This window comes from Helicoverpa zea, chromosome 29 (genome assembly GCF_022581195.2).
Source record: "Helicoverpa zea isolate HzStark_Cry1AcR chromosome 29, ilHelZeax1.1, whole genome shotgun sequence".
NCBI lineage: Eukaryota > Metazoa > Arthropoda > Insecta > Lepidoptera > Noctuidae > Helicoverpa > Helicoverpa zea.
In genome coordinates, this window is record NC_061480.1 from 3080446 (window position 1) to 3102343 (window position 21898).

A 21898-nucleotide genomic window follows, 5' to 3' on the forward strand; every position below is an offset into this window, starting at 1 on the left:
GTATGATGTTTTTTATAGGCAGGAGGAGTTTGTGGCTAACGACGGATGTTAATAATTTATGTATATACAGTGAAACTTGTCACGACAAGGCTACACATCCATGGACCGACTGCTCCATGCGTGGCTGAGCCCTTAAGTTCGATCTACCTGAGCTGTTGTTACTTACTGCGGGTCTCAATAGCCCTCGCCAACAACTCGGCAATTTGTTTAAGTACCTCATAATACACCTAGGCATCCTATAACTAATTTATTCAATACTCCAATATAGACAAATATTGGACTCGCCAGCGGTCAGACTAAGCAGACCACTAGTAATTTCAACGCGGCCTGGGAATCGAACCCGAGCTATTTAATAAGTATTCTGAGCAAATACCTTCAACAAGCTTAACCTAATTAATTAGACCTTTGGCACTTATAGGTACGTGCCTGCCTTTTTTATTTGTTCGTTTCATATAACAAGACTATAGTAATTGGTGTTCCGTATATATGTGCTCAATCGAAATAACTAGATTTTTTAGAACCACAGGGTACGGCCCACGATATTCTTGCTACAACCCGCCTTATTCTTTGCTACGGACTTACGGACCCGCACTGTTTTTTGTGCTACGGCCCGCATTATTTTCGCTACGTGCCCCTACGTTATTCTTGCTAGGTGCCCCGCGCTATTCTTGCCACTGCCTACGCTATTCTTAGCTACAGCCCACCATATTCTTGTTACGTGCCCCGCGTTATTCTTGCAACTGTCCACGTAATTCTTGCTACTAGGGTTAAAGGGGAACAAAAACACCAAAACATACACAATCATGAATTTATTCACAATAATAAAATCTAAACATTTTCAATCATAATTAGTATATAAAACCTTTGTACAGATTACATAATATAAACTAGTGACGGTACAAAATGTACTTATTATAGAAAAATGCTCTCTTTACCAACTGCTGAAGGTTTGAAATTGAATAATTTTGAGTATTAAGTCTAATTCACGTAGACCGCATGTAAGTTTTGCATCTTGAATTTTAAGTGAACTGTCTAATAATAATAATAGAAAAACTATTTTATTTATTTTTATTAAGAACATATTTTCAATCATCACTTAACTTTTAGTTCAGGAATAAATATAGCGGTTTAACATAATTTTCTATACACAAGCTGTCAATATGTCAACATACCACTTCTTCTTCCCAGCAATAACACATAGGAAGTGGTGAAGGGCGGGCGTTTTGGGGGCTGTCTTTTGTAAATTTCTGACGTTCGAAAAGTGCTGTTTTGCAGCCTAATTTGAATAAATGACTTTTGATTTTGATTCATATTCGCCAAATATAAGTTACCTGGCAATTGAAAAATCGGCACTAGAATGAATTGATGAAAGTGAAATATTTTTTTGAAATAAATTAATCTGTGTCTGCAATGAGGTCCAGTTTACATGAATTAGACTTATTGAAAATAGTATGATATGATAGTTTGAGTTACCGAATGGGAGGCGAATTTCATACTTTTGAGACCTAGTCAATTATATCCTAATAAAAAAACTGTGAACCAAACTGTGTTTTTCCAAAACGTCTATCATTGAATAACCTAACATTATTTTCCGCAAATATAAAAAAAAAATCATGATTTCAAAATTATAATTTTGTTTCTAACTTCACCTTGAGTTTTTTATTTTGTAAAAACATATAGTTATTTCCTGACAAACCCTTTAGTATTTTTCAATCAAACTATCTGCGCTTCTCTACAATCTGTATTTCTATATCAATATCTAATCTCAAACCAACGGATAAGTTTTAGAAATCTAACATATATGAAAATATTTGACAAATACTGTTCAGGAGAGGGCTAGTATAGGACTTCATAGATTACATTTTTATAAGTACCTACAGTGAATGTGAAAGGAACACGAACTTCTATTAAAAATCTAATATATCGCTTAAGTTTTAACACAACGTGTAAATGTAGGATGAGCTAGTATGAGTGTGTGGGTTCCATTCCAGGTCAGGCAAGTATCAATGCAACTTTTCCAAGTTTGTATGTACTTTCTAAGTATATCTTGGACACCAATGACTGTGTTTCGGATGGCACGTTAAACTGTATGTCCCGGCAGTCATTGAACATCCTTGGCAGTCGTTACGGGTAGTCAGAAGTCAGTAAGTCTGACACCAGTCTATTGGGTTGCCCGGGTAACTGGATTGAGAAGATCAGATAAGCAGTTGCTCCTTGTGACACACTGGTACTCAGCTACATCCGGTTAGACTGGAAGCCGACCCTAACATAGTTGGGAAAAGGCTCGGAAAATGATGAGATTAGAGAAAACTCCGACACTAGGGTTTGTTAGGTGATTAAACCTGCAGCTCACTCGATAAGAAATAGACAATTTAAAGAGGTATTTCTATACTGATATTATGACTGAACTTTGTTCGCTTGAACGCGCTAATCTTAGAAACTACGGAACTTATTGGAAAAATTACTTCAGTATTACCTAGCTTTTCACCGTGTCCTATAGATAGAAGTTACGGATTTAAGGATAAAAAGTAGCCTTAACATCCTCAAAATGCTCGTTTGTTCCCTGCGATATCATTCGCAAAACAAAACTAGCTTCCGCCAACGGTTTCACCCGTGTCCTGTGAGATATGTACTCCACGCACTCAGATAACAAACAAGCAATAACACAGATATTTTTCTAAATCAGTCCAGAAGTTCCCAATAAAAGAGCGTTGAAAGAAAACAAATTCTTCAGCTTTATTATATTGGCATAGATTCAACAATTTCACCAACAAAGACAGTAGAAAGAGGCACCAACCATAACATAATACTATTTTATTTACCACTAGCTGTTCCACGCAGTTTCACCCGCGTCCCGGGGGAAGTCATCCCGCACCCGTTTAAAAAGTAGTATCTGTCCTTTTTCAGGCTCAAGACAAACAGACATACAGAGTAACTTTCGCATTTATAATATTAGTAAGGATTGGTTCATTCATCGTCTTCCGAGCCTTCTCCCAACTATGTTGGGGTCGGCTTCCAGTCTAACCGTATGCAGCTGAGTACCAGTGTGCCACAAGGAGCGACTGCTTATCTGACCTCCTCAACCCAGTTACCCGGGCAACCCAATACCTCTTTTACAATTGTATTTCTTTATACGTTATGTTAAAACTGAAGCGACAAAAAAATCTGTAATATTCATATTAAATTGTAGACACCTAACATTTAATGTCAAATTTCTATTTAATGAATAAACTGTTTTATATTGAATTCAAATACACGAATATTTTAACCGTTTTCGAACATAGATTTCCTACTATTTATTTAAACAAGTGGACTTTTAACTCGCATAATTATGAACCTGACAACTATTGACGGCACGGTATAATTTTATGAGACAACGAAAAAAATGAAACTTATTTGTATGGAAATAAAGTTTAAATTCTGTTGCTATTGGTCATCATAACGGTAGTTACAAGCTAGTCAATATCCAAAACATTAATTTTCAAAACACTTTATTTCTACGGAAATGCGAACTATGACGTTTGACCAATGAAAAAAAACTATCAAAACGATAACTATAGATTTACCAAATAAATATGATAAAGGATTTATTTAACAACTAATTTATATACTCATATTAAGTAAAAATACCGATTCCATACCGTCAATAGGTGCCAAGCCTTGGCAATGGCATAATCTAACATAGAATTGTATAACCGTAATATCTATTAATACAACAGGGTTCAAGGGTTCACGAGGGTTCAACGGGTTCACTAGGGTTCATCTTTTGAATATCCACCAAATTCGTATACGGAGCATTTTTATTGGGACTTTAATGGGGATCTTATTTCTATAAACATATTTGTGGCTTAAAACTTGTATTTATTTAATTTTTTTTATGCGCTGTACACACTGAAATGAAAATTTGTAACATTTATTATTTAAACATTGAAAATACGACATTAATGTACACATTAAAACTGTCCTGACTCAGGAATCGAACTTCAACTACGAACAACTATATTATAAAATACTGTGTATCCCAAACTTTATGAGACGATAAATTTATCGCCTTCAGTGTGTATAGCGCTTAAAATTCTGTACGTAATACATTGGGACTTGGCACTTAAAGTGACAACGTACCACGAGAAATATTAAATAACTTAAATTATATCATAAAATATGTACAATATTCATCGTTGATACGACTGTAGCGATATTCCGATACATTGAAAATATTTAATTCATATTACAACAATATATTATTGTCATTGTAAATATATTTTTGTATCGGAAACCAAATTGCTGTCAAAATTTATCATAATCTGCAATAATATGCGTCCTTTGCAAACAAACGCAGGGTTAATAACATGCACCCAAGGGTTCGTAGCTATGAACCCAGGGGTTCATGAACCTGTTTCACCAATTCTAGATAGTAATTATCTATCTAATTAATTCACAACGCTATTCGTTTAATTACCTAGAGGGTACTTTTAACCGTCACTCTGTCTTAAAACTGGGTTCAACTCTTAACTGTATCTAACCGTCATATTCATCATTATAGTCTGACGTTCAAAATAACTACAATCGTCTGACATTCTGAACTAAACTATCAGTTACCCAGAAGTTATTGTGTGAAATAATATTTTTTAAATGTCTTAATATGACTAGTTCTTCATATATTTGTAGAAACTCGTCAAAGGATTGCAATTATTTTGACCGTGAAATCCAGTGCAGTAGAAATGTTTTTTTCATATGGCAACATGCAGCATACTCGCATGGCTTTGTAATCACAATCCGTGTGGCAACACCGTATGCTCAATAACAGACAGAAAAACATTTATTTATGTTTATTAATATTTACTGAATTAATCATCCCTTACACTTCTACTGTAGAGCTCGTCAATTAAATAAAATCAGACCAATCTTTGACAGATTGGTTTTGATTAGACAAGGAACCCGAACGCCTCGTTAGTTGTAGTAAGTGATCCCGGCTACCGTACGTTGCTTGAGCTACAAGAAGGCGCCTGACCTACCTGCCTTATGTCATCTCCGATATCTTTCATATTTGTTATTGACCATACAGTAACTGCTAAATTTATTATTATTTTCTATTCATATCGATTAAAATCAGAATCGACAAACAATTGTGTCACATAGCTTCATATCGACTATTGTACTGTATACAGGGTGATTTAAATCGCACGTATGCTAAGGCCTAGATTACACCAAAGCCGAGCGAAGTTTTTAAACAACCAATAGAATGTCCACTTAGTCGATAATCGATCGGCTACGGCGGCTGTTCTCATATAAGGAGATCAGCTGTGCAGGACATATTACAGTGCAGGCACATTAGCTTGTACTGCGGTGCACTCAGTACTCCTTCACTCTCATAGCGCGATGCGACGACAAGCCGACACCACCGGAGAGAGATCACAAGCACCACCGACAGTAACGTGCTACTATTGAGTGAGCGAATACTATAATAATAACGAATTATATTGGTTGTTTAAAAACCTCTCCGCTTTAGAAGATTCTGAGCCTAAATGCGATCCGAATCACCGGTCATTAAGTAAGATAATACCTAAGTTTCACATAAAAATCTAACCTTAAACTTAAGTTTAAAATGTACACTTTTTTTCAATATTTACAATGTCCAAAATGTTTTAAAACATGACAAACGTGTGGTGGAATGACAGGCTTTCAAACAAACAGGATTTTATGTCTCATCATAGATGTCAAGATTATAAAATAATATGTTTTGTCAATACAGTTTAGTTTTCGCTTTGAAATTGATATCAACTATTTAACATTTATATAGAGAAGAACGAAAGACCACTTTTCTCCAAATCGTAAAAATAACTTTGTCTATTTCTTTTCTTTGGTAATTTCACACCTTGGCTGGATATGTTTACAATAGCGAAATTTTGTTACTCTGAAAATCTATACTTGGTGATTAAATCTCATTCCTTCTCTGTATGAGAAGAGAGGCCTGTATCCAGCAGTGGGACAATATAAAGGCATAAGTATCATGTGTGAATAAAAAGCCAGTAATCCCGCGACACAGTTACAAAAACACACAAAACTATGAACTATTGTTTTTCACTGAAAGAGTCTATTGTTGACGTGTGGGCAGTCTGCTCGAAATAATACAAAAATGCCGGCTGTCCGTTGCATTTGAAGCTTAAGAACCAGATTTGAAATTCGTGGGACTTATGTGAAACTAGCATCCGCCCGCGTCTTCGCCCGTGTAGAGTTCGGTTATATCGCGTTTTCAAGAGAATTCTTCAAAGGTCCGGCATAAAAACTATCCAAATGTTCTTTCTCAAGGTCAACTCTATCTCTGTACCAAATTTTATTAAAATCAGTTCAGTGGTTTAGACGTGAAAGCGTAACAGACAGACAGACAGAGTTTCTTTCGCATTTATAATATTAGTAGGGATATATATGTACGTGTATGCCAACGTCAAATTAACGGGTGCCAGATCAAAATGAAGGTCACCAGGTTGAAATCTTGGACGCTAGTTTTGTAAATCCAGTCGTCTGACTGGGTGGATTGGGGTGCTGAAAAATATGTTTTTTTTTTTTTTTACACTTGAACGCCATTGGCCAAAAGCCATAATCTGGTGTATGACATTTAACTATTTCTCTTCTTATCGAGTAAGCTGCAGCATCAATTTACCTAACAAGCCCTAGTGTCAGAGTTTTCTCAAATCCACCTGTCAGCTTCCTAATGACTGATATTCATATTATTTATTTTTAAAATGATTATTTTAATTATAATAATTATTTTTATTGTTTCGAATAGTTTGTCAAGGTCAATATTAGCAAGTCAATTTTCATATTAACTTAAAGCGCTGTCATCCCTATTTCATAAGTTAGTCACAAAATTGGCTTACTATTTATTTACTAGACCTTTCTGGTACAACCAAACAACCACAACGGACAACCAGGCAACCAGTTAAAAAACCAAAAAAGGCAAAAACCTTAAAACATTCAAACTACCCACACTTCATGGGAGCAAGAACCAAAAACAGCGCACTAATTGCGCGATGATCTTCGCCCGAAGAAAACGTACATCAAACACTATTCTTTCTCAGACTTCTTTCGCTTACGCTTCTCCGTCTTGTCAGCCTTATCTTGCTTCTTCTTCTCCACTTTTTTAGGCACGGCCGGCGTTTCCGTCTCCGGTGATTGGAACTCCTCCGGTTTCCGCTTCTTGGGGGGCGGTTTTATCGGGGACTTCTCTACTTTCTCGGGTGTCTGCGCTACTTCTTTCTTTGAGGAGCGCAATTGTTTTGGAGAAGGCTGGTCTTCTTCGGAAGTGGATTTGGTTTTCTCCGCTTTGGATGGTTTGTCCTGTTCCTGCTGTGACCTGCGTGTGGTCTTGGTGGGTTTCTTGGCGTCGTCCTCGCCAGGGATGCCGAGGATCTCGGCCCACTGGTCCGGAGGGGGGGTGGGCTGTTTCCTCTCCTCCTCCGTGTCTCCCTGTTTCTGTTGGACAAAGGGAGCGAGTGAGGTTTCGTTGCGAACGTGGAGGTTGTATCCACAATGTTTTCTTATTTGGCTGTTAAATTTTTGAACCGCCATAAAAAAAATATTGATAAACTTGTTTTTACTAGATAAATTTAACTTTAAAGTAGAATAATAAAGGAATACATTTTGTATCTCATGAAACTGAGTGTACCACACTTGTATGTATAAATGCTCATGTTCATTCACACAAGCATGCCTCATCCGCGTTCATGCGGTAAAATATTTATACGAATCACGGAAGAGACTATTTTCTTATAACGCTCAGCAGATTTACATAAGTGTAGGTATATACAGACGGTTCAACTGAAAAACATTGTGGATACAGCTCTTAAGACACATGAAAAGCGAATCTGCATCGGACAATCAATTTACTAACTGACACGGCCTTAGAATTAAGACAAAAACGTCAAAAAATGTAAAATAAAACACTAATTTTAATATACAGGAAAAATCTCAGTTTATATTTTTGTATTTAATCATGTCGTAGTGAAATCTCTGCAGCTCTGCATAAGTATCAAAATAAATAAGAAAAAACAATGAAAAGCGCATATCAAAACCAACTTTTGGAATTACAAGTCACATTGCAGACAATCCTACACTGCAGAGTTCGTAAACTCTGCAGCGTACGTCGTGAAACGTTGATTGACAACCGTTGAAGCGAGTCTTCTGTGCACAGAATGACGGAATGCAGAGTTTTGAAGCCACATTGCAGAGCTGCAGAGCACGATTCCCTAAGGCCGTGTGTCATAAACTGCGGGCGTGTCACTACTGATTGCTACAGAGCGTGTAAGGTCACATTTTAAATAAAGAAAAACAAAATAATTCTTAACTGCAGACTTTTCTCTGCATTTCTGTGGATAATTGTATTCAGCTTTTGGAGAAATATAAAACTATAGAACCGATTTTAATGAAGTTTGGTACATAAACATAGTCTGAGAAAGGACATAGGCCCTTTTTTATCCGAGTGCAAGAAGATATTCGTAGACTTTTGACATATTAAATATTTTGTGTAATGTCAAAATAAGAAACACATCCACTAGTGTTCAATGCAGTATTGCAATTGTCAGTATGTTGTCCAACTCACACTAAAATGTTTTACACTGCAAATATTTAAGGAATAGAAACCCCCACCCTGCAAAAACCAGAAGTAAATTAGGATCTTAATAAAATGACAATGAAAATGGAATCCACCTACTATTCTAAAACCCAACAAAACCATACCCATAGACAATCATCCACAAAAAGAAATTAAATAAAGGCCTCAACACACGCCACTCTGCAGACTCTGCAGAGTAGAACCGTGAGTGTCGGCTTTAATGTTTAAAATGTGACCTTCGGTGTTATTTGATACGCCCCTTTGGCTAAGAATGCACTTTTGGAAATATCGCTGGAGATAATTTAAAACACTGTCTAAGTGTATAATCAAAAATGAAACTTGACAATTTAATTCTGTAAAAACCACACTTTCTGGCGTAGTCGGGTAAATATGACAAAAATCTAGGACAAAAATATCTATGTTAGCGTTTAAGTTAAAAAAAATATCCGTGGACAATACCTAAGAATAAAAAATTGCTTTTTGTGATTCCAAAAGTGCATTTTTAACCAGATCCGATGCAGAAAACGCCGCAATCACCGCCCGTCGCTCCGTTTGTCCGTCGCATTCTCATAAACTACGCAATTCTGCAACCAACCACTTATCTGCATTAAGCACTGCACTCGAAATGTTCCTTTTTTTGGAAATCATAGGAAATAGCCACCCGCAGTGTATGACAGTCGGCACTATGTGAAATAACCCGAAATAGCCATTTTAAATAGCCTCAAAGGCCTTCCAATTCACACCTGTAAAAATAGCCCGCGCTTGAATTGAAAAAAAAAAAAAAAAAAAAAAATCCGATCCAAAGTTTTAGTGATAAAAATATCACAATTTATTATTTTTTGGAAATAAAAAAATAACTTTACTAACAGTAGGATATTCAAGTCTTTTTTTTTTGAGAAAAAAAAAACAATAATTATTATTTTGATTAAAATCTATGTACGTACCCGAATCTCGTAGACGACGCAATGTAGGTGAAACTTAATGTATCTTATAAACTAAAGGAGTTGGGTAAATAAAACGAGATATTATATAATTTATTATCAAGCTGGAAATACATAAAATATTAATTACTTTATAGACATCTTGATAAACATTGTTCTGCAAAGTTATTGGACTCTACCGATATTCTACCGAGTAAGCATCATCAGCTATTTTACTACTCAGACGCCAGAAAGTCTGACAACCAGTCTTACCCTGGGGTATTGGGTTGCTCGGGTAACTGGGTTGAGGAGGTCAGATAGTCAATCGCTCCTTGTGGTACATTGATACTCAGCTGCGTCCGGTTAGACTGACATATTAGAGAAAAAGCTAGGCAGATGATGGATAGCAATATCTGGCAGATAGCATTAACTATCAGATAACTATCTGACACTATTGGTAACCAGTGAAACTGGGCCGTATTGATCTAAAAAGAAAATCGGAAAAAGTAATGACATCTATAAAATAATTAATATTACATATGTACGAGAACACACATTTTGAAATAAATAAAAATAAAAAACCATTACCCTTCTTCGGCAGTCGGGTAAAATACACGAAAAAAAAAAATATAAATGTCCGACACAGTTTCGCAATAAAATCGCTAAGCAGTGTCAAAAATATGATATTACAGAAAAAATATATTTACTTGAAAATAAGTAGATATTTTTTAACAAAATATTTTTTTCTTGTAGTAAACTTATGGTTAAGAAATTTTTTATAGAAAAACCCTCAAATTTTGAATAGATACGATAAATAAATTAACCAGTAACTCCGTCCCCAATAATCGATCTATTTGTTCTAATGTTTACCTTATATTAAGTATTTAACATAACTTTGATGGGGTTAATATCAAATTCTATCTTCTATCCTCAAAAATTCTATCTTAAGTAAAAATCAATAAATAGATAGATGGGATATTGGGAACATCGTAAACCAGTATAACAAAGTACTTACGTCTCCCTTCTCTTTCTTCTTGTCCTTCTTGTTGTCTTTCTCTTTCTCCTTCTCCTTGTCGCGTTCCTTCTCTCTCTTCTCCTTCTTGCCGCTGCTGCGTTCTCGCTCTGAAATCATATAAGACATTATGGGACTCTCCTATTAAGAAACAGGAAGGTTTCTAGAATAACAGTGCCTATAGAATAAAGTAGTCGAAAGTCTTGGTATTCGGCCACGGCGGCTGTTCTCATATAAGGAGATCAGCCAGCTGCGCAGGACATATTAGCACTCTCTATTGGCGATGGGACGACAATTCGAGTGGAGTGAGATCACAAGCAGGATCGACATTAATATGCTTTCCAATTTCAATGCACGGGGGTGTAAACAATCTCGAACAATTCTTAAATTACATAATTTATTGATTAAAGTAAGGTTTATAGAATTTCTCTTGTATTTGACAGCCTTGAAGCATGGGCATAGCATAATCTCAAGCAAAAATAGAAATTGAGGAATTCATTCAAGTTACACATTCATAAATTAAATAGCAAAAGGAACAAAAAACTGGAGAAATGCGAGTCGGAATTGCGCACGAAGGATTCCGTACATAATTTTATAACAACAAACATAAAATTTCAACTAACTATCGCAGTTCCTTGACACGCCCGGTAAAAGAGGTACAGCGAAGTCTTAGTAATAGGGTCTCGTTTAACTTTGCGTAAGATACCATAAAAAGTACAAAACGACTCACTCTTCTCCTTCCCATCTTTCTCCTTCTTCCGTTCTTCTTTCACCAGCTTACAGTACTCCTTAAAGTAGTCTTCTCTCATGGTGCTGCTCTCCACGGCCTTATACCTGGGGTCGGCGTCTATCTTCTTCTTGGCGTCCACCCATCGCGCGTGTCTGTCCACTCCCTTCTCTTTAAGCAGCGCTATGAAGTCAGTTTTCACCTATAAAACGAGACGGTTCCACTTTATTTGAAGAAATCGTTGGCGGTTATACAGGAGGTGAATGGGGGGTCGTTTTTGGGAATTTTTGGGGGGTTTTTGGAAAAACTAAATGTAGTTTAAGGCTTTGTTGCTGGCGAAAATAATATTTTTGGGAAGTGAATAGTGTAGTTCGATTATTGAACTAAAAATTGATATGGTATGAGTGTGGAGATGGACAATCTACTTATTAAGAGTATCTAAGGAGATTCTTGCCGGTTTTTCTCCAAGAAACCAACTACTTGGAATTGTGCAACTAGCTTTAGTGATTCATAAGAACCTACAGTAGGTCTATGTGAAATAAAAACCTCTGATTTTGGTAGTAACAGAGAGATATCTAATAATTTTAAGGGAGCCGGTAAGTACAGAGATAATTAAAAGCAATCTCGTCGTTGTCAAAATGCTTAAATTCATAAAACTTTGTAGCACTGAAGAAGATATACGTCTCCATGATAAGACATTCGTGTGTTAGCACCAAAAAGGATTATAAGTTCAACAGGGTTCATGACGGTAAGTCATTGTTCACGTCTTTTGAGGTATTATTTTCTTAGTTAGGATTAGACTGACTATTAATAAATAAAATCTCACTTAAGTAACAAATAATATAATACTTTCACTGGTTGGACGGTGCTATAAAGGGTCTCTGAAACTACTCCACTATTCTAAAAAAAAAACTGCCAAGCAACAAGCCTTGAAAAAATACTAAAATTCGCTGAGCAAACTCCCCAAAACCACCCCCGTTTCACCTTTAACGCACAGAGCAACGGCGAACAATACTGAAAAAAACATTATTATTAATTAAATTAAAAGCTGAAAAGTCCAAAATTATTAAATTAAAAACCTGTGGAGGGAAATACTGATTAATTCCTGAAAGAGAATATTTATTAGTGTGTATTTTGGTAGACGGAAGTATGGCACAGAAATAAAATTTTAATTTTTTTTTTACAAAAATATTTTACTGCCTACTCTTAAAAAACTAAAATCTAGAGTATTCAAATAGGTATTTACGGGAATCGAACCCGTTGATCAACAGAAAATTCGGCTTTAAAGTTGAAAACATTTCTTAATTCTATGGTATTTTAGACATGTACTTTTGAAGTGTTATTCAATAATAAGGTTTGGGAATCGAACCCAAATCTTGTAGCAAGTCCAAATAACACAGACTTATCAGGAAATGGTATATTCCCCAGCCAGGAATCGAACCCAGTCCGTTACTCTTCACTGAGTTACACATAACATTAATATTATTTCTTATAAAAGACAATCCTGGGAGCCGAACTCAGGTAAGACACGAAAAAATCTTCAGGATTAAAAATAATATATGTATCAGATTATTTCCAATATCAGGAATCGAACCCAGATGTTATGTGGAAATTAGTTGGTTATCCATTCTTTCCTAACTAACCGAGGAATCGAACCCGGTATTTGCAAGTTCGTTGTCAATAAGGTCTTTACTTAACAGTAGAATTACATCAAATGCGATTTAAAGTTAAAATATGCGTTAATTACAAGGTTTGTTAATATTCATTGTAAATAGACTCAAATAAATCTTATTAAGATAATATCAGACACTACTGAACGAATGAAAATAATATCAGCATTGGAGAAAGAAACATAAAAAATCTGGTCTTACAAGTTTAGTGAAGATATTCGGAAAAATAAACTATTGTTATTTCTGCATAGTGGAAAAATATTTTTCATTATCAACAATGATTCCAAAAATTAGGATTGTCAGATGCAAAGATCTGGAATTAATTGTATAAAAAGAGCATACAGCGTATGTGTAGTGTAAATGCTAATGAATTCTTTGTGTCAGAATATGCTTATGTCATTGTGGTTGTTTAGGAAGCCCTCACAAAGCAGTCCGGAGTCTGAAAGTGTCCTGAGGACGATGATAGAGAATGCACCTGTGTCTGCGCAAATGCTCGTGCACTATAATATGTCCTGCGCAGCTGATCTCCTTATACGAGAACAGCCGCCTTGGCCGATAACTGGCCTAGACGTCATATTATTTATTACATTACAGGGAAATTAAATAAGTAACTTTTAGCTTTTGAAAGTCTGAAAATATACCAAAAGTTGGACATGTTGCAACACCAGAAATAAGATTTATTTGAGTCTCGTAATCAACAAAAACCAACCTTGTATAGAGAAAGTATAATTACTTTTATGACTAAAGGATTATATCAAAGCTTTTCATAATTTAAATATTATGAACAGACTTGTTACTTTGAAAAAACGAAAAAAATGCTTAACAATTTATGATCAACCTTTTTATCGTCCCACTGCTGGGCTCAGGCCTCCTCTCACAAAGATAATAAAATTATATAATAAAGAAAATTATCGATTATGCGAGTAGCTATCAATTATTTCAACATTTAAAAAATATTTCTATAACTTAATCTTCAAAAGGCGCAGGAATCGAACCCACAATGTACCAAAACACTTAATCACCACGCATGCTCAATGCGAGTGATTTCAGACTTTGTAATTCAGGTTTCAAATCTATCCTATATCATATTATTTCGACTGTATAATATCACTTGATATGTACTTCCGTTTACCAAAATATATTATTATTCCTAACTGAACTCTAAATATCTTTGTATTGTTACGAAATTGAACTAATATTATGAATGAAATATTGTAAAAAAAAATATTCAAATCCATTTATTTAATTTAGGCTGATAAATCAGCACTTTTCGAACGTAAAGACAGCCCCAAAACGCCCACCCTTCACCACTTCCTATGCGTTGTTGCTGGGAAGAAGTGGCGCAACAAACATGTCTGTTATGACAATAGGCCTCCCTATTAAATTGGCCTTCGACAAATATAGCTGACCAGATGTTTGTTACCCGACTGCCAAGGTCTATGCATTTTCTTAATTTATAGATAGCTGTTCCCAAGGTCACAAAATATAAATGAGAATATATTAAGGACTTGATATTATAAATTATAAAGCAGGAATCGAACCCACGCAAAAAATATTTATTTTCAATGCGTTTTTCTGATATTTTGTTGAAATTTTGGTTCCATATGCATCTCATAACATTCTAAAACTTGAAAACATAATTGAATGAAACTAGCTTTAGCTTTGTGGGACAAACATACTAACATACGTGTATAATCATCACTCCACTACTATAGATGGCTAAAACTCTAATATTACATTACAAGGATTAATTTAGCTTCAATATAATTTCATCACATAATATTAGTTCAATTTCGCATAATTAAGTAAAACTTGACTATTATATTTAAATTTAAATATATCGTTACATTATTTCAAAAAGAAGGAGGACTCGACAACAATTTAATATCAATTTACTTTTTCAAAACTTTAATAATTATGGAAATTCTCAATAAAAATAAGAAATACTGAATAAATTTCTAAAAAAATCTTCAAAATGAATGACTGAACACCGAAAACCGACATCGATGAAATAAGAAATAAAATACAACAAAAAAACGCTGAAAAAGAAATGATTAGTTTTCCTAATATTTTTTTTTTTTTTCAAGTCTTAAACTGTTTTTTCTGTAAATATTTACATTCAGTGACGAACTCCCATCACCATTACTTAGAGCTGGCAACATTCGCTCGTAGGTGTTGCCAGCTAAATAAAATTATTTTTCGTCGTAGAGCGTGGCAACACTGCCTATTTAGCATGCATCTTGAAGCTCGAAGTGGGGGAATTAATATCTCTATATAATAATAAGAAGGTTTTTACAATGTTGGGAAAAGGGGCAATTTTTTTGAACACCAAAAATTTAACATCCCTGTATCGAACTTTCATATACAGGTTGTAGAAAAAAGTTTTTTTTTTATTATTTTTTTTCTTGGATTTTTTCTTTTTTTTTATTTTTGTTATTATGTTTTTTTTAATCGTCCCTGTTCCCACCACTGTAGGCAGTGTTTCCTCTGAATCTAAATTGTTTGTTAATAGTACTATAATCATGATTGATTGATTGAGCTGCTTAAAATATGTCTAACCTTCAAATTTTTCAGTCGACGCGGCTTGGCCGATTGACGATTTTATCATTAAAAAGTTACGAATCCCCCAAATTTATTTATTTTTCGCTCAAGTTAAATTTTTAATTCATTAAACTGAGCAATATTCGTATCAAATCCTGGAATTTAAATATTCATTTAATTTTGAAAAAGAGAAAAACTTAGTAATAAGTACCCAAAAACATCAACATTTTTCTTTTCAATAAAACTATCGACCAAAAATTATTTTTTTACCAAAAAAATTACAGATACTCGACTTTGCTACCCATCAAAAGCTATGCCAAAAATGAGATATTCGAATGAATATTTTTGCTAATACCTTCTTGTATAAAGGGTGTGGGTTTTAGCCGTTTAGCCGTAGCCTAGCCAAATCGTCAATGGGCCAGTCGCGGGCGTGGCCGGTCCGCGTCGTCCGCGCAGGGCAGTCGCCGCTCCGCTACCGAACAACCAACGCTAATATTGTCTTTCAAGGGCTAAAAGGGGGCGCGGGGGATGTCTCGTGACGAAACAGTGATTATATATTTTTTTTTAATAAAAAAATTGTAAAAAAATCTTGAAAAAACATTTTTTTTTTCTTATATATTTTTACTTTTGACAAAAGTAAGACGTTCGTCAAGAAACACAGCCGACATTAAAAAGAAATGGGTTTAAAGAGTAAAATCATTATCATGATATCAATTAATTTATAGAGAAAATATCTTTATCAAATATTACATTACATACGTCTTTGGTATTGGCTTGACACATTAAAATTAATAAAAATCAAAAGAAAAAAAGATATTATTTTATTTATTATTCAGGAATAACTATTAAGTACATATTTTTTAACTCAAGATGTACAAACCAATAACATAGACATACTCAAAAAATTCAACAAGTTTAAAAATTCATTTCATTCAAAAATATCAATTAAATTATAAGTAGGAAAAATACATTAGCACAGCTTCATTCCCCAAAAAACAAAACTGCACGGGAATCGAACCCGTATTCGTCACACCATTTTAAATTCAACCAGGAATCGAACCTGATACTAATCATAATTCAGGAACAATCAATAAACTTCAAACAAGCTAAAAACAAGAAAAAAATTATTTAACATTCGCATCGAATTATTCAAAATTGATCGGACCCGGGAATCGAACCCGAGCACACTGCGATCACTATTCCAAAAATATTGAAAATATCTGCTGAAAATATACACAGTTAGAATCTATATCAATTAATAGCACATGTATAGAAATTCTGATATATTTATCACTAGCTGTTCCCCGCGGTTTTACCAGGGAAATACCTCACGCGATCGGGTAAAAAGTAGCCTATGTCCTTTCTCAGGCTCTAGACTATAATGGCCTTACTACAAAAACTTTAACCACTGTTTTACACTAGTCTAAAAAAAATGTGGCTCCAAAATGAATCATATGTCAACGTCATAATTTGACATTTTTTTAGACAAGTCTTAAACTGACGTTAAAAAGTTTTTGTGGTAAGACGGTAAGTGTGTTTTGTCGTGAAAATTCGACAAACAGTTACTTTCGCATTTATGGTATCAGTAAGGACAATATACCGCCTCTTTTCAAAAACGACTTTTTGTCAATAGTTTTTTTTTTTTTTCATAATTTTCTGATCTGTCCCACACGGCTGGTCAAAAGCCTTCCTATGATCAAAAATCAAGAAAGAGAATTAAAAATATGTAGGATCAAGTCTCTGATAATTTTCTAGCATTTTCTGGAGGTAGACAGACAGTATAGATTATAGGGTTCCGTACAATCCTTATGTATCAATTTCCTCTACTGCCAAGCTCAAAAACGATTTGTTTTATGAAATGCCTTATTGAGAAATGCGAGCGTAATCATTTACTTATAGCATTTTTATATGCTGAAGGTCATAAAGTCTCATGTATTATATTTAAACTACCAAGAAAAAGGTTTTCTATCACCATATTTCAACTCAACTCTCTTTTGTATAAAAAACTAGCTTTCCCAGCGGTTTCACCCGCTTATCCTAGCAACTACTTCACTCACCCAAAAAGTAGCCTGTAGTTTTTCATAAAATTTAAGACTGAAATCACTTTCAAAATCGGCCCAGCTTTTCGAGCTAAGCTTATTTCTGCCTTTTCAAGTATCAAAACCATTCACCCTAATTTGATACTTTTTACCAAAAAAATCGCTCAAAAACACATTAAAACTGAATTTTTTGACATTCTGAAGTGCGATACACCGCCAGCAAGTCCTCACCTGTTCTCTGGCTTTCTCTTTCTCTTCCTTCTCTCTCTTGCGCAGCTCGGCGAGGTATTCGTTGAAGTACGTCTCTCTGTCGCGTGCCTTGTCTATACCTTTGTAACGCTCGTCGCGACCGTGTTTCGAAGTGAACTCGTTGAATGATGACCTGAAATGGATTTGGATGTTAATGGTGTATGGTACTCGTGGCTCAGGTGTGGGGCCTGTGGCTAAGTTGAAGCGTCCGTAGCCATGCTAAGGGGCCCGTTGCTTAGTTGTGGGGTCAATGCTTAAGTTGAGGAGCTCGTGACTAAATTGTGGTGCTTGTAGTTTAGTTGAGGAACTCGTGGCTAAGTATCAGCCACTCTGGCCCATCGATCATAAGGTTAAGAAACGCTTGGCGCGGTCGGCCCGTGGATGGGTGACCATCTTATTATAAAGATTAGAAAGGCTAAATAAGTAGTTTCAGGCTATAATTTCAACTTCTTTGGCAGAAAGTCTGACAACCAGTCTTAACGAAGGGGGTTGAGGAGGTCAGATAGGCAGTTGTTCCTTGTAAAACACTGGTACTCAGCTGCGTCCAGTAACACTGACAACTAACTTAAGGAAGCGGCTAGGCAAATAAAGATGTGTACTAACTTGGAGTGCAGCTTGGCGTCATCCATGAGCGCTCGGAAGGCAACCTTCTTCTGCGCGAGTCGGTTCTTCTTCTCCTTACGCTCTTCCTCAGCACGCTCGCGAACGTATTGGTCGAATACCTGGGGAGGCAAATTATCATATCTTATATATAAAAATGAATTGCTGTTCGTTAGTCTCACTAAAACTCGAGAATGGCTGGACCGATTTTGGTTTTTTTGGTTTTAAAATGTTTGTAGAGTTCCAGGGAAGGTTTAAACGATACGAAGTTCGCGGGATCAGCTAGTAAGTAAATACAAATTACATTATTATTAATAAAAATGTTATGAAAAAGATTTTTATAAGGTAAAGATACTACCAAAGCGGAAAAATGTTTTAAACAAGCAATAGAATTTGGTGACTTATTATCTTGTCATGACGAGTTCCTCAGTGTTTCAGAAGGCACGTTAAGTTGGTGTGTCCCGGCTATCTTTTGAACATCCTTGACAGTCGTTACGGGTAGTCAGAAGCCAGTAAGTCTGACAACCAGTCTTACCTAGAGGTATCATGTTTATTTACTTATATATATATATTTTGCACAATGTACAAAGACTAGCTTTACGCATTAGGCGTTTTCTGCTACTATCCTGGTTACTGATTTGAGAAGATCAGATATGAATCACTCCTTGTGGCACACTGGTACTCAGCTGTATCTGCTTATACTGGAAGCCGACCCCAACATAGTTGGGAAAAGGCTAGTCTAGATAATGATGTTGATGAGTAACGAGAATGTAGCTTGAATCAAGTACTTTGATGTGTTAATTATCAACTCTGAAACACGTAGTATTGTCAACTTTTGGATGCAACTTTGTTCACCATGAACACTGACATTTTAAATCTTCGAATGCCACCTTCATCTTCCGTGTTTCAGTTTGAAGGCATGATAAACTGGTGGGTCCCGGCTGTCATTTGAACACCTTTGGCAATGGTTACGGGTAGTCAGAAGCCGTCTTAACAAGAGGTATCAGGCCGGAAGACGCCACTAACATAGTCGGGAAAAGGCTAGGGAGATGATGTCTAGTCGCCACCCACCTGTCGCCTCTCCTTGGAGTTGAGCATGAGGTAGCGCGGGTCGAAGACGATCTTGTGCAGCTCCTTCTCCCAGGTGGAGAAGGCGGACACGTCCTTCTCCTGCAGCATGTGCAGGAAGGCGGCGAGGCGCTGCGGGTGGGGCAGCGCGCCGCGCTCGCGGGCGGCGCGCACCTCGGCCTCCACGGCCGCCGCCGCGCCCACCAGGATCGTGCCGCCGCCTGACAGCGATGACGGGGCTGGCTTCTTCTCTGTTAAGGAGAATAGTGGGTTCAGAATCAATGTGGGCACAAAATGAGAAGGGACGGTTTGTGTTAAATCGGAATGGAGATGGATGTAGAGAGAAAGAAAGACCTAAGAAATGATGGATGGATTGCCTGTATGACATGAATGAAAAGGGAGTGTCAGTAATCACAAACAAAAAAAATCTTTGTTTTTTATAGTTGTAAGAAATTCCGAATTACCAAAAAAAAAAAAATACCACTTTCAAAACGCACTAACAAGAAAAAAAAGCTTTTGAATGCATCCGATGGATCGACGAAACCTTAGATAATCTTCATAATTTGACAACTACAGTGCATCAAAATCCGTTCATCCTTCTTCTTTCTCCTGCCCTGTTTATCCAAACGCGGGATAATCACACACAAACATACAGATCAAACTGAGAAACAAAATGCGATAAACTAGGTAGGTCCGGCCCAAACTGGAGTCAAATAGCGAAAGTCCGCGAAAAATGGACATCATTGGAGGAGGCTTTCACCCAATCTGGGGTTCATGCAGATAATAAATCATAAATGTATTTACTAACATTAAACAATAAATACTAGAATAGAAAACTAACATTAGCAAGAAGGTGTAATATGCATGAAATATTTTTTTATTTTATTTTTATTTATTAAACTAGGTACGACGATCAATAACTGACCTTCTTCAACCTTAGGCTTCTTGGCGGGATCGACGGCGTCATCGGTGCTGGAATCGGCAGCGCGCTTGAGCTCGCCGTTGGCTGCCTTCGTGCCGGCGCCCGCGCCCGCCGCGTCCTTGCGCTAAAAACAATATGGATTTCATGTAGTATTTTGTATGTAAATAGGTATATATTGAATTGTTTTGTGTTGCGGTTTGTATCCCCGAATACTCAATTCAATAAAAATAACATTGTTTTTGTGTTAAAGTCTCCGAAATTATTGAATCATCATCATCTCCCGAGCCCAACTACGTTGGGATCGGCTTCCAAAATACTGAGCCAATTTGTAAAATTCTTTCACTGTTGGGGCGCTACACTCTTACCGAGTAACATAGGCTATATTTTACCACGGTACGGGCAGTAGTTCCCACGGGACGCGGGTGAAACAGTGGGAAAACAGCTAGTGTTAAATAAATAAGATTTAGAGCCATATGTTATTGGCTGTTTCCTATAAATCCACGGATAAAAAGTAATCGAAGTCCTTTCGGAGACTAACGAATCAGTTCAGCAGTTTTGGCGTGAAAGCACAACAGACCGTCAGAGATTCCCATTAATAACGCCAGTAAGGATAGAAACTGCAAAATAAAGAAATAAAAATATACTACTTCAGTTTTTAATGACATATTTGAGTATTCGAGGATACTTGAGACGCGCTGCTCAGAATTTATGATACATTTTGCATCATTCGCTAAGGCATAGATTGATTTTCAGTGGTGAAGGGACACGCACAATTATTTTTGAATTGCACTATTTTTATATCAACATACTTAAACATGATTAACACGCAAAGAACTCTCCATATTGTAAATTTTAACTTTTTGATTTGCACTTCGTTTTATAGATTTTGGTATTGAATTTAATAAAAATGCACTCTATCAATATTGATTACATGATCAATATAATAATTTACAATGTGAACAATAATACTATCATTTTAACTAGTAGTTTATTTGTTTAACAGGTGTATGTGCCTACTTAAATGGAGTAAGATCCCTTCACCACTGACTAAATGACATTCGCCAAAGTAAAACGCAAATAATATTGAACCAACTAAACGCAAATAAGGATGTCCATACAGCGAAGAGACTACAGTTTGTGAAGCTACGGCGCTTACGACCTTTTGAGTAACGAATTGACAGTTGTCACTTATTGAGACGCATTTAATTAAAAAATATATATATAATAAATGAGATGCATTTACAAAACACAATATAAAATCAATTGTCTCGCGTATATCTGTGCTACGACACAAAACGGGTTAAAGGATTTAAACACCGCTTTTGAAGGTACTGTCTTTTTTGAGTGTTCAAGTGACACCCCCATTTTACACTATCTTGGAAATGTATCGTGTTAAAAAGTTAAAACAGTGCTAACTCTACTTTCCGAGTGTGCTAATGACACACTTTTTAAAAAATATTTTAATGTAATGTGAGCAAACAAGTAGACGGATCGGCTGGTGGTAAGCCATTTATGGTAACACCAAACCAAAGAAAAGTC

At 35.9% G+C, this 21898-nt stretch overlaps 1 protein-coding gene across 4 annotated transcripts in view; it reads right to left on the reverse strand.

Moving 5' to 3' along the window:
- The window catches only part of LOC124644138 (transcription elongation regulator 1), a 42467-nt gene that overhangs the window by 5697 nt on the left and 14872 nt on the right, over positions 1–21898 (reverse strand). For 2 of the 4 annotated variants that reach the window (XM_047183371.1, XM_047183369.1), the window contains exons 12-17: positions 20363–20483; positions 19441–19688; positions 18373–18491; positions 17752–17902; positions 11274–11472; positions 10547–10653 (exon numbers count right to left, since the gene is read on the reverse strand). In XM_047183371.1, the coding sequence (XP_047039327.1) occupies positions 10547–10653; positions 11274–11472; positions 17752–17902; positions 18373–18491; positions 19441–19688; positions 20363–20483 (945 nt within the window). Of the gene's footprint in view, positions 1–794; positions 7474–10546; positions 10654–11273; positions 11473–17751; positions 17903–18372; positions 18492–19440; positions 19689–20362; positions 20484–21898 lie in introns of those variants that run through there. The other 2 variants (XM_047183372.1, XM_047183373.1) reach the window with 2 other exon arrangements.